The 13,160-nt window shown below is 37.5% G+C and overlaps 3 protein-coding genes across 5 annotated transcripts in view; 1 reads left to right on the top strand and 2 right to left on the bottom strand.

Annotated features, from left to right (window-relative positions):
• Nucleotides 1-209: 209 nt before the first annotated feature.
• LOC107036382 lies at nucleotides 210-2,106 on the bottom strand. The gene is made up of 3 exons (XM_015254323.1): nucleotides 1,301-2,106; nucleotides 816-1,034; nucleotides 210-590 (listed from the first exon to the last, which is right to left on the bottom strand). Exons 1-3 carry the CDS (start codon nucleotides 2,104-2,106, stop codon nucleotides 293-295), a joined length of 1,323 nt encoding a protein of 440 aa, XP_015109809.1. The 3' UTR covers nucleotides 210-292.
• A 161-nt stretch (nucleotides 2,107-2,267) lies between these two features.
• On the top strand, nucleotides 2,268-4,931 carry LOC107036523 (TBC1 domain family member 7). The gene is made up of 5 exons (XM_015254546.2): nucleotides 2,268-2,406; nucleotides 2,495-2,844; nucleotides 3,208-3,492; nucleotides 3,615-3,744; nucleotides 3,828-4,931. The coding sequence occupies exons 1-5, from the start codon at nucleotides 2,365-2,367 to the stop codon at nucleotides 3,939-3,941; spliced, it is 921 nt and encodes a 306-aa protein (XP_015110032.1). The 5' UTR covers nucleotides 2,268-2,364; the 3' UTR covers nucleotides 3,942-4,931.
• The window catches only part of LOC107036522 (hippocampus abundant transcript 1 protein), a 12,014-nt gene continuing 2,946 nt past the window's right edge, over nucleotides 4,093-13,160 (bottom strand). The window contains exons 1-7 of one of the 3 annotated variants that reach the window (XM_015254544.1): nucleotides 11,537-12,905; nucleotides 10,631-11,032; nucleotides 9,994-10,215; nucleotides 9,580-9,863; nucleotides 7,107-7,398; nucleotides 6,514-6,652; nucleotides 4,093-5,828 (exon numbers count right to left, since the gene is read on the bottom strand). In XM_015254544.1, coding sequence (XP_015110030.1) covers nucleotides 5,722-5,828; nucleotides 6,514-6,652; nucleotides 7,107-7,398; nucleotides 9,580-9,863; nucleotides 9,994-10,215; nucleotides 10,631-11,032; nucleotides 11,537-11,671 — 1,581 coding nt within the window. In that variant the 5' untranslated portion in view covers nucleotides 11,672-12,905 and the 3' untranslated portion in view covers nucleotides 4,093-5,721. Of the gene's footprint in view, nucleotides 5,829-6,492; nucleotides 6,653-7,106; nucleotides 7,399-9,579; nucleotides 9,864-9,993; nucleotides 10,216-10,630; nucleotides 11,033-11,536; nucleotides 12,906-13,160 lie in introns of those variants that run through there. The other 2 variants (XM_015254542.1, XM_015254543.1) reach the window with 2 other exon arrangements.

Genomic DNA, 13,160 nt, shown 5'->3' on the forward strand with positions numbered 1-13,160 from the left:
AAATACTAATGAAAGAAATTTTAATTTAAAATGAGAGAAAATTTATTCACAAATTTATTTTATTCTGTGGGTGAATAACAGACATGTTTATTAATTTATAGTTTATAATATGAATTAATTTATTTAATTATCAATTATGATTGATAATTATCATTGAAATTAATTATTAATCACAAGGAATTTAGTTTTACTGAAATTGTCTCATTTTTTAGTTTTCCATGGAGAAATAAAAACTAAAGTAAACGAAATAATGACTGAATAATAATGAAGAATTGAAATTTGAGCTATGGAATTATTTCGCTGGCTTCCTCGCACGAACGAGTGGATTAAAGTTGTACATGGATCCACTGTCACTGATGGTATCCTTCTCAAAGCTCTTGTTCGTCTCTCCTGACCCCCCAGATCCTTTTTTATTCTCCTTATTTCCAGTTGAGAACATATCCTTGATCGTCTGCTGCTTCTTGAATCTGTTGGGCAGGGCGATTTCAATTCTGTTGTTTATGGATTTTGCTGATGAGGGCTTCAACGCTGTGACAGAGTTGATGAATCCTTTTCTGGGAGCTGATTTCCCGGATTTTCCCGGATTAGATCTAAAAAAATCAGGCAATTCATGTCAGAATTTTATTCGGAAAGGTTTTCATTATGAATGGAGTCTTCAATAAAATTGGAATTGAAATTTATAATTCTAAAAGTTGGAATTTATCTTCAAAAATTTAATAAAAAAACTCATCTTCAATGAGATTAACATCTTATTCTTCAACTTCACAACTGAATTACCATTAAACTAAATAAATTGAAACCTTGAATTAACTTACAAAGCATTCAATTGTGGTTTTGGGAAGCTGTTCTCCCTGAACTCATGGCCCCTAGACCCCCCACAAGACTCAATCGTAATCGGCAATTTTGGGAATCTGCTACGATCAGGAAAATCGAATTGCTGGTCGTATCCACTGGGCTTTGGTGGAGGGGGAATCACCACTGGACCTGACGCAGGAGCTGCTGCCAGGATCTCCTTAATTCTGCCCAGATAGCAGCTGAAAAATGAGTTTAAAAAATTCTATCAATTATTTTGGTTCTAAGATAATAATTAAATTCATCAAAATATTTTTCTCCAATCAAGTTGATCCTCTCCTAGGATCTATGCTGTTGGGTCTTTATGAAATAAAAATATTTTGTCTCCTCAATTTTTTAAGGAAAAAAAAGAAAAATGGAGTGAAAAAAAATTGGAAAATTTAGAAATTGAAATTAAAGAGATTGATAAATTAATCAGTATCATTTGCTGTTGATTAATCATGCCCACCTCGCTTCGTAGACATTATCAATCAAATCCTGGAACTCCCTCTTCCTGCTAATCAGCTTCTCCGTGATCCCCTTGTAGTCGATTTCAGAAAGTTTGAAAGGCTCTTCCTCACTCTTCTCCAACGGTCCCTCAAGATTCTGCTGGGTCAACGCTCTAACCGAGTCGTCAATCTTCTGTAATTCCACCTCTGGAGGGAAGTCCGTGCCCCAGTCATCGAGATTGCCATCAGCTTCCTGAGATTTTCCAGAAGAAACCCCCCCAGTCAGCTTCACCCGTTTCTGTGCGGGTTCTCCATCATCTTTCGAGACCTGAGGCTCTCCTGGAGCTGTCCATCCTCCTGGCTGTTGAGGAAGAGCATCTTGCCGAAGGGAGGAAATCCTCAGGAAGAAGTCGGACTCGTCGCTCGATAGATCCTCGACCCTCAAATCTCCAAGGCCATTGTGATTCCCCAGAGAATACTCCTTGATCTGATCAGGAGTCACCAACTCCTCAGAACTTCCTCTCGAATCCTTGTTCTCACTCAACTTCGCTGCATTCTCCAGGTCGAACAGTGTCTCCTGATCAATTTCGAAGTCAATTTCATCGTCCTGAACGCTGATCTGCGACAAGGACCTCGAAGCCTCCAGCAAATCGTCAAGGATATCCTCGGGATCTTCATTGTTCCTTTCTTCTTTGTCCTCAGCAGCCTTTGACAGCTCACGTTCGCAGAGGGAGCACAGACTCTCCGTCGTTTCACTCCCACTCGAGTGAATTTCAACAATTTCTCCTTTAGTTTGAGGTATTTTCTCTCCCTGACTCGACTTCATCGTTCAATTTATTACGAAGATTATGAGGAATTGTTCGTTTCGGCTCTTTGTTCTCCCCTTGTTGTCTTCTCTTCTTCAACACAGCTGAAGTATTTCGAATGGACCAATCACATTCGAGGGGACGAAGAATGGCTGACGATTTCCAAATGCGCAGGCGCAGGGTTGAGTGTCCGGTTGACATTTATTTTTGTTTGTCGAACTAGTTGACGCCTTTTTTTCAATTAAATAATTATTCTTGTTGATTTAATTAGTAGAGACATGACAGACGAGAGGAATTTCAGGTCGTCGTACTACGAAAAGGTGTGGAGACGTTGGAAATTCAATGTTTTCCGTGGAATTGTTGAGGGAGTGGAGGTTAGACTTGTATATTCCATTGTTGACTCGACAGGTCGGCTTCAGGAGTGTCGAAGAGAAGAAATCACTGGAGATACTGCTGAAGGAGAGGCCCTTCGACACTGCTAAATTGAAGCACTTCTGTCTGAGATTCACAGTGCCAGTGATGCACAGGAACTTCCTCTGGAAAATTCTGTTTGGAATCACTCCGATTTATCCGGAGAGCCGGGAGTTTGTGTCCCAGCAGAGGAGGATTGAGTTCCAGGACTTGAGGAGGGCGTTGAAGGTCACGAGGATTGTTGATGAGGGGACGAAACCTCATAGGGTTTTTTTGATGATGTGGCTGCTGAGGACGAGGAGGGCGAAGATTGATTTGAGTGCACAGTTGGAGTCACCTCTTGTCAGGTAGAAATATTTTAGGAAAACAATTTCATTATTTTCAGTTATTCAATTCATTAGTCTTAATGACTGAATGACATTAAATTGAAATATTATTTTTTAATTTATGAATTAATTCGTTAATTCATTTTTCAATCGAGTGGAAAACTTGTTGACTATCTGATCGATGCATTAATCAAGGAATTTATTCAATCAATTGATTACTGAATGAATTAATAAATTCATTAAATTCAGTTCAATTAATTAGTTTAATTAATTGACGAATTAATCAACTCATTAGTCAATGAATCAGTGTATTCATCATAAAATGAATGCATGTGTGCATTAATCAATGAGAAAATTCATTAATTTATGGTTTAAATTAATTAGGGCAATGAATAAAATGGCAGAAAGCCTCTGGCACATAATGGAAGGTGACCACGAGTACGAGAAGATGGTGGACATGTACTGGATCCTGGGTGGCTTCTTGGATCACGTGCAGAAGTTTCACAAAGACGTTGGCAAACTCCTAGAATGCACTTCTCAATTGCTGGAGAGGGAAGATCCCACTCTGTACAAACATCTGAGTAAATTCGAGGCACTCAATAATATTCCTTTCGACGAGTGGTTCTGCTCCTGCTTCGCGGGCATCATCAGTGATGGATCAATACCAAAGTAATGAATATAATATTTATAGTATTAATCCATTGATTAATAATATTATGTATAATTATATCATATTAATCAATTAATTAATTAATCGTGAATAAAAATTGATGAAATCTTTATACTTTCAGAATTTGGGATAAAGTGGCTGTTGGTGCGTACAAAATACTAGTCTTCGTGGCTGTTGTCATTCTCACAACATTCAGAAGAGTTTTGCTGCAGTGTGAGAGTATTGATGGTGTTCTGGATGCAATATCTCATGTGAGTTTCATTTTTCATTTCTTCTTTTCAATCAACTTCATGAGATTATGAATGAAGAGCTGCTTTCACTGCATCAATTGCAGGTAAATGAAGAAACTTCCGAGTTGATCGTCAACAAAGCAATAGAATTGTGGCAACAAAGTGGTTCGATACTGGTGACAATGTCCCCAAACGTCGTAAATATAACAAACGCGTGATACTTAGCCATAAGTCCGATTTCTATTTCTACCAATTTATTATGAAAATACGAATAAACGCGAATTAATTGTTTGTAAAATTTTGGAAAATCACTTTTGACTCATCATTTGAGGGGAAATTGGGGAATTACAAATGAAAATCGTTCTTTCCTTTATCTTAAAAATAATTTATTTTTACTGTTGCAATCATAAATCGTACATGTACATTTTTTTCTCACTCGATATTGACAATATTTTTAATCATCAAATCGACCTCTACACCTTAAACTAGGCATCCTCTTGATCGCAACGTCACACTCGTAATTATTAAATTCATGATGTTTTTATAATTACAGTACAGCTGCGTGTTACTTGTTCATTCCCTTTTTACGAACATAAAATTGACAACTTGCAAAATGTGATTCTCTACAAATGAAAAAAGACACGTTTTCTCATTTCAACACGAGAATTTGATATTTGATCCTAAATCAATTAGCCGTAGCACTCGACTCAAAGATCTCTCCATACGTGACTCATATCTCTCATTTACCTATTATTACTATTATGCTAAAATTATTATTTTCGTACATTCTCCCTTGAGACACGTGGGGAGCACTTTTAAGCAATTGACGCAAGTGATTATGCCAGCAGGAGAGCTCCTCGAGCGTGCCAGGATTATTTAAAATGTCTTTTCTTCAGGTCTAACGCACTTTTTAAATTCTCTCGTCAGTACAATGTCCACAAACGTATTTTTTCACTCATTTATTGGCTTCTATTTAACTTAATCGATCTTTGGCTTGGAGAACTTCCGCATTTCTCGCTTCGTCACTGCACGACAAAGAAAAAGGAAATACTAGGGATCAGAGAATCCGGGGAGATTTTTTTACTAGCAGGAATGTAATATATGGTACAAAAATAATAAAAAATTGATATAATTTTTTTTATTGTTATTTTCTCACTGGCAATTGCAGAAAGATGTGATTGTTTTGACTGTAGAAATCTGAAATAGAGATTAAGCGACATTCAACATTTTTACCGTTCGAATGCACCTCAATAAATCAATTTGTCGACATCGTGACAAATTCTCGAGGCAATTTCGTACGGGATAAAATGAAAAAAATCGACTTACGACGCTTTACCACTTGACAACCGCGAGTTGAACAGAAAACTTCTCAAAAAGCAATGAAACACTCGAAAAAAATGATCGAATGTTCAAATTCCATGATTTGGTGTCATCAACTCGATCCAAAAACCGAAGATAAAAATCACAAAAAATCCGTTTTACAAATTTAGGAGACATTCACTCAACTTAATATTGATGATATTCAATATCGATACTTCATATCGAATGTTACCAAGTGCCAGATTACGCGACACCGAAATAAATCAGGAATTGCAATAGAAAAAAAATGTTTCAACAATTTGATTTTTAATCTAGTGAAAATACTGTTTGCGACTCTCTGATCGTCCACTCGCCACCGGCCGTTCATGAAAAACCTGTAATTAAAATTATTTTGTGCACTCGGCGAGAAGCTCATTACGTAGCACCTATAGCCGATTCACCAACAATTATAAACCCACCAATTCACAATGTTTTATTATTCGTTTCAAGGAATTTTCTTCGTTCTCTTATTGACGGTCTCAAGCGATAGACTAAAAAATCGTTTCACGTATCACGTGCGCACGTGTAGCTTTTTTTTTTGGCTGGGGGCAATTTTTAGCCGGAGGGCTGTGGCCTTGACCTATTGGCAGGATAGGCCTCGTCTCGGTGCATGATGATGGTTTTACGGGTTAATAACAGCTAGAGGGCGGCTGAATTACAATTGTCGACTAGGGGCGATAGTGGACCGACCTTTATGCGTCCACTACCGAGTCTCTCTGGCTCATAATGAACATCCAGGGATAAACCTGAAATTATAAGTTAAATTTTTCAGTTGGAGACGTCTTTTTTCGCTGGGTTTCGGGGGGTTTTTGATGTACAGGCCTTTGGATTCGTCGATTTATTCTTCAATCAATTGAAAAAATTTATTCATTATCATTTATTTATTTATTCATCAATCAATTTAAGAATTCATCAACCTATGGATTAAACTAATTGATATTTTGAGGGATTATATCGTATTTTGATTAGTCATCTAATTAATTCATTAATTCGTTAGTTAATCAAGCCTTTTTTCACACGACTAGTGAATTATTTCATGGATTTATGGATTAATTTATGAATCAATTCGTTAATTAATTATTCAATCAGTTAATAGAGTGATCAATTGATTCATTAAAAAATCGAAGGATAAATGAATTTATTAATCTATTATTAATCTATTAAAACTCATCAATCTGTGGATCAAACCAATTTTTTCAATGGCAAGTGATCAATTCATTAATTAATTCTTTAATGAGTAAATTCATCAATTAATTGACTCGTGGATTGGATGTTTCTATATTAACGCACTGAAATGAAAGAATCAGGAATCGTGAGATCGATCCATCATTGGACATATGCACGAATAATCCACCACCTGAAGCATTTTCCCTGACATTTTCGTTTCATCCACTTAAACCTGTAACGTACATTTCTGATATGCGTATTTACCGGATGGCCTCCGCGATGTGGAAGAGTGGTGATGCAATGGACCTGTTGTTGTTGGACTTGACTCTGGTATAAAAGCAGCAACGAGTAGGGCGCATATCACCAATAGCGCGCCGAACACGAAGGGGGGGCCTGGTACCAGCTGAAATTTCATCATCATATCAAAATGATGATTTATCTCAACAAAAAATAATATTGATTATTTTTTTCTGAATTGGAAAGTAATCAACAAAAAAACACTTGCGAATTAACAAAACAAGATGAATCTACTCAAACTAGACTTCAGTTTTTGGCGAACATCTCGGAATGCAAGGCAGATACGACTATTTCACTCTGAACCTTTTTTGCAGCCCTCGTTTTGCTCTCCAAAAAAGGTTCCGAGTAGAATTGTCGTATGTCCACTGCATTCCGAGATATTCACCAAAAATGAAAAAAGTCTCATTGGAATTTATTCATTTTGCTTCATCCATTCGACAGAGAGATGTTTCTCGTGAAATGGCAGAGGAATAAAAAATGATTACTTCTGAAAAGATTTTAGTGATGGAGAAAATACTTGTTAACACTTCCAAACAGAAATACCATCGCAATGTATTTACCTGGGGAATGATATCCACATGCTGCGTTGCAGTCCCTGTTCTATTACTATCATCAAGTAATGATGGTTTGAGAGGTAGTGACGGTGTATCGTCATTGAGATCGACGTGGAACAAATAGAATATAACACCAAACATAGCTGGTCCAAGGCCATTGCAGAGGCCCCTCATACCAGTTACCATGCCCTGGACGAGACCCTGTTTGTCAGCATCCGAGTGCATCGACACGAATGCTGATATTGCTGGATACGTTATGCTTGATACTGATGCTAATACACCAGCCGCCCACATCATCCTGAGGATATTTCCATTCATTTTGAGTCATATTTTGTGGGGGGTAGAGGTGTTGATGAAAAAAATCCAAGGAATATATTTAAATATTTCGGCGAAAACCAGTTCTTATGATTTTTTTTTACCATTTAAAAGGACATTTGAAGAATTTACTAGAAAAATTTATCAATTTTCCACTGAAATTCTATTTATTCTCAACGGCCTATTTTTATTTCAATTTTCTATTGATAATTGAAGAAAAGAGAACTTGAAAAAATCACGTAAATTTCCTATGGAAAAAGTATCAACAGAATAAATTAATTGATTAATTAATGGATGAATTCATTAATTAATCATCATCTATTATTTTATTTTCATACGCGATAGATCAGCAGAGAAAATTGGAGAAATTTACTTTCGACATTTTGAAGAATAAAAAAAGTCTTTTCGTTATTTTTCCACACGTAAGAGTTAAATTTTTTCAATTCCCCGTTGTCCTCATCATCTCATCTCGCCTTAACTGTCTCCGAAGACATGCACCACGCGTCTTGCACCACCCTTCCATTAAAATGTCATTAAATGACAATCGATTTATCGATGTCTACAATAATAACTGATTAGAGGTTCGAACCAGTGACGTGACAGGTCTCACCGGGATTCTAATAAAATCTCCGTGCGTCTGTACTTTAAAAATAGCCATTCCGATCATATGCCCATCGACTCGAAACGTGTACATCAACACAAGTCAATCGGAATACTTGGTACATGTGAAACTGGGAAATGATAAACTCCAACGACCACTTTGGATTCATTTCTGAAGCAATTGTGCACGTTTACCCATTCAGTCTTAATCAATTGTCAGTTTGACTTTGTATTAACGTATTCTAGGGGCTTTTTTCCTCATTTCTCGGTGGCTCGGGCAATTGTTATCGAACTTGTGGTATGTTGTGCGGCTTTGAAACGTTGATAATGGAGGGAAAATGTTGTTCAAGGTTGCTAATGCTTGTAAAATTGAATAAACGTGTGAACAAATTCTCGTTCGTTTTTTTTTTATTCTGAAACGTTCTCAGAGACACACACGAGAGAAATAACTTTATAGAAACATCGAAATTTAACGAATTTGCTAGAAAATTCTATGGAATTTTTAGGTGTAAAACAGTAATTGTAGCACCAATAAAATAAATAAATTCTAAAAATTGTAAAAAAAATTTTTTTTAATGATAAAAAGAGAAGAAAAATATAATGAAAAAAAAAACGAGGAAATTCATGTCGACAAATGCAACAGAAGTTCAATAGAAATTTCTACCAAATTCGCAAGGTTTTTCTATGAAATTCATTTGTCTGAGCATAGAATCAGGAAGTGAACAGGAACAAAAGAAAATTGTCAATCGATTTGGCCTGGGTCAACAAAGTAACCGAAGTAAAGATTTCCAGATATACAATAAAAAAATCGATTTGCGTGGGATTCGTATGGACGCGTTTTAGTTGAAAAACGGAAGGGACTATAATGTTCGCCACGTAAGCACTTCAAGGATGCGTATGAAGCAAGACGGTATTATTTAACAAGCTCATCACTCAGTGACAATTCATTCTAACTCCCGCTAATTACCCAGGGGGGGTTTGTTGACTTTTCGTGACTCGAGGGAGAAAAAATCGGTGGAGGGGAAAAAAAGTCAAAAAATTTAATTTCCAACTGCGTTTGTAACACGCGATTCTATGCAGCATTGACCCAATTAAGAAACTTTCTGCGAGGAAAAATCAATGGGGTGTGGAAGCCGAAGGGAATAAGAATAACAAACTATACTCCTTGAATCACATTTGATGAATAATAGACTGAAGTTTACGCCTTTTTCAGACACGTTGAGCTTTAACATGAGATTATGTTGATTGAAATTGTATTTTTTGTTTTGAAAATGTGAAATATCTTCATTTTCCGATGCTGTTGTCCATTTGAAAATCAACTTTGCAGTGACTTTTCACACTTTCTTCATCATTACTATCTAAAAAATTTTAATTTGCCTGCCCTCAAGGTAAATAGCAATTTTCATATCGATCTTACATTCTACATAACTTAAAAATCCTAGAGTTATTACAGAATGGGTAAATTTCCATTGATTTTTCAAACGAAATTTCTCTCGGAAACCCAGTGGAACTGAAAATTTCCGACAGTGTATTTTTCCCATAAATATTGGGTGAAAATTCTTACCAAGTCTGTGAACCGAAGCCATACCACATCAACTGCAGCATTTCGAACAAGAGCCCGAGCATGATAGTGTGTTTGCTCCCCAGAGTTCTCATGAGAGGTCCAAGAAGAATTTGTGCCCCAACACTGAGAATACCAACGACAGCAATGAAGACAGCGACCATTGCTGCTGAGAAGCCCATGGCAAGTTTTAGGTACACAAATATACAGCTGTACTGGCCAGCCTCTGGTAGATAGCTCAGAAAAACTGTGACGCATAGCATCAAAATAGTGTGATCCTTCCCCACCTGATGATAAACCACAATTTTTCCATTTAAAATTAACGAAAGGAGCCCAAAGTCTTTATTAATCTTTATTAATCAACAGAATATTCTTTATATTCTGAGAATTGTGGAGAAGACTCATTTGAATATCTACCTTTCCCAAGGCAGCAAATGGGTCAGCCTGTTCCCATGAAATTGGAACAGGAGGTCGTGCTTTTTCTGGCAGACTCTCTGGTACAGCCACGAGAATAAAGAATACGTCGAGTATGGCTATTGCTGTTGCCAGTGCAACAGCCAGATTCTCTCCATAAGTTGTCATTGTCCATGCACCTAGGGCTGGACTTATCACCATACTAGCAGCAAATGTCGCTGACACCTTCAAATAAACACAAGAGATTATTCAAATATTAAAATTATGCTTTCAAACCATCAATTCATTAAATTCGATGCAATCACGTGCCAAAAAATTTTGTAGGAGAACCTAGCGAATTCGATAGAAAATTCTATTGAGTTTCTTTTGAACTTTTTGATAAAGAGAGAAAATAATTATAAAACTGAAAAATCAATTATTTGAAATGATAATTCTTTTCAGTAAAATACAATAATATTTTTTTTTAATATAGAAAATTCATTTTGAGGAATTTCTCTATAGAATAGTTTCTATTACAAATTTTCTATTAAAAAAATACGCATTGAAGTTGCGAAATTCTCTAGGCTTTTTTGGGATTTTTTTTTTGTACATGATAGTCCAAAATAATTAATAAATATTAATGCAATTAATGAATACTAACCAATCCATAAGCTAACGATCGTTGACTCTCCTCAGTAACATCAGCAACGTATGCAAAAACAACGGAGAAAGTGCAGGCAAAAACCCCACTTATCGATATCATAGCAAAAAACCACCAAGTATTAATACTCATGAGTGGTATTGGTGCACAGGTAAATGCAACTGTGATGAGTAAGAAAAATTTTCTTCCCCACACGTCTGACAATGCGCCGATCAACGGTGCTGATAGGAACGAAAGGATTCCCTTTATTCCCATTATCAGACCGTTCATTAAAAACGTGTGATCCGGAAATGTTTCATTTAATACCGATATTATTGGCATTGTCAGGAGTCCCCATGCAAAAAACTCCAAGAATATCACAACCAGTGCATGGTAGACACTCGCCTCTCCAATTCCCGAGCTCTGGAAAGAGAAAACATCATTCATCTGTTGTTAAACGAGTCCATTAGGCTCGGGGATTTAATGATGACATGTGAACCAATTCCCATGGCATTGGAAAGCAGACGGAGTGAAAAATAGGACATTGTTTTTCAAATTATTGAAGACATCGCCGACGAAAACATTTCTATTGAAAAATTGATTGAATTCGTTTTTTCTGTACAATTTATTCTTCTGAAATAATTTGAAAAATATTTTTAAATAATATTCCAAGTTTTTTGTTTGATGTTTTTTATGAAATGAGAAATTTTTAACTTTTTTGATGAAAATGAAATTTTTTTAATGAGAACGTTTCATTTTTTTAATGAACTGCGAAGAAAAATGAAGTGAAAAAATTTGTAAAATTCAATTTGAGGAATTGCCATCGAAAAAATGGTACAGAAAAATGGAATTCTCAGTAGAATTTCCTATAAAATTCTATTAAAGTTTTTTCAAAAAATTCCTTCATATCCCTTTTGCTAGTCTGACCTTCATATGTCGGTAGCATCTCTGCAGGGGATTCAGGGGTGGTGCTATATTAGCTGGAGATATCTCCTCGCTCACGTGTAACTCTGAACAGGAGGGATCAAGGCCCTCCGCCCCACCCTTAGCCCCCGGGGGCATGACACCCTGGCCACTCGAGGGGGGCCCGCACTCAGTAAAAACTCACCTCCATGATTCAAAGAAAAATAAAAAAAAATAAAAGAACTTCTCAACTCTCAAGGAGGCATCATTCGCGATCACGTTTCCCCAGCAACTTTTTCACATGCTGTGGCTCATTGCGAACTGATACCTCGCGTTCTGGTGCATTATATCCACTAGTCCCTCACTGATAATCATCAAAATGGTCCTGGGGCCTTTGACTTCGTGTTACCGATAACTTTGCACTCGTTGTTCCTTGGGAATTCCTTTTTCTCGAGGAATTAATCCCCTCGGTGCTCCTCGTGACAACGAGATAATAAAACTTGTCAATTTTTTTCGTTGAAAAAAGTTTCTTCTGTTTTTTCTCCTTGAATCTCTCGCTTAATTATCACTAGACGTTGATCAAGGTTACTGAATAGTTCTGATGCACCGCGGAAGTCCACTGAGGGGGGAAAATACAAAACGCCGAGGGCTTATTTTAGTTGCGAATTTTTTCATCTCCCAGCTGAATCTCTGACGCTCACGGTCACCTGACATTCTTCTCTCCCCAAATCATTACATGATTCTCGGGTTGAGAATTATTTACTATCGTATAAAAAATAGAAAAATCCTCTGACGCTCCCTACTATTTTTTCTGCTGCTGAATTTTAGTCACTCATCGGCGGTGGGACCTTGCGATTATGTCAAGGCTGTCCTCGCACTGTGATATTTTTTTCAAAACCACCAACACGAGATTATTTGACGCAATTCCTCCACTGGATATTGAGCGCATTATCCCTGTGACCCGGATACCTCGTCACCAGGGCACTGTCTCGTTTCACCACCTTTTTTAGTCCTTTTACTCGGTAAATCATAGGGTTGAAACGATCAATATTCCAACGGACACGCCATTATCTTTCGATCTACGGGGAAAAGAGTATCGCTGGTAACAAGTGGTCCTCTACATCACTCAGCATCACTGGAAAAAAAATGGGTAAATTCCCAGTGGCTCGAGCGGGTCCAGATGGCCTCTCGTCTGCGAATTACCCCTCGAACTTCACCGCAATCTCCCCTCGCGATTTTTTACTCCCCAATTTTTTTCTCGGTGAGACTCTCGGGGACTTTTGCCGACAATTTCGCGAGGTTTCAGACGCAAGGACTATTCGACACATCCACGGGCTTATCGACAACAAGCTGTGGCCAACTACTTCTCGAACGAACCGCGCACCACTGCATTGCCGACCCTACCCCGAGTGTGTGGGTGATCTCACCCGTTGGCCTGTTCTCGTATTTTTTTTTCCCTCATTGTTTCTTTCTTTTTAACTGGCCGGAGCGAGTGCGCCTGCCAGAGAAAGACGAGTCTGCGCGAAACGCGAGATGCTCTCGACTCAGCAGGACGAGATAATAACCTAGGGGTTGGAGTCAAGGTTTTCGTTGAGTTGATGAAAAATCGGTTTTTGCGGGACTTTTTTTTGGGGGGGGGGGGTTTTTT

This window comes from Diachasma alloeum, unplaced genomic scaffold (assembly GCF_001412515.2).
Source record: "Diachasma alloeum isolate Michigan unplaced genomic scaffold, Dall2.0 Dall_scaffold_00209, whole genome shotgun sequence".
In the NCBI taxonomy this organism is placed as follows: Eukaryota; Metazoa; Arthropoda; class Insecta; order Hymenoptera; family Braconidae; genus Diachasma; species Diachasma alloeum.

Coding starts and splice junctions, on each gene's coding strand:
- LOC107036382 (XM_015254323.1), bottom strand. CDS start 2,106: ATGAAGTCGAGTCAGGGAGAGAAAATACCTCAAACTAAAGGAGAAATT. Junction 1,035..1,300: donor GATAATGTCTACGAAGCGAG/GTGGGCATGATT, acceptor CTCATTTTTCAG/CTGCTATCTGGGCAGAATTA. Junction 591..815: donor AAACCACAATTGAATGCTTT/GTAAGTTAATTC, acceptor TGATTTTTTTAG/ATCTAATCCGGGAAAATCCG.
- LOC107036523 (XM_015254546.2), top strand. CDS start 2,365: ATGACAGACGAGAGGAATTTCAGGTCGTCGTACTACGAAAAG. Junction 2,845..3,207: donor TTGGAGTCACCTCTTGTCAG/GTAGAAATATTT, acceptor TAAATTAATTAG/GGCAATGAATAAAATGGCAG. Junction 3,493..3,614: donor AGTGATGGATCAATACCAAA/GTAATGAATATA, acceptor TTATACTTTCAG/AATTTGGGATAAAGTGGCTG.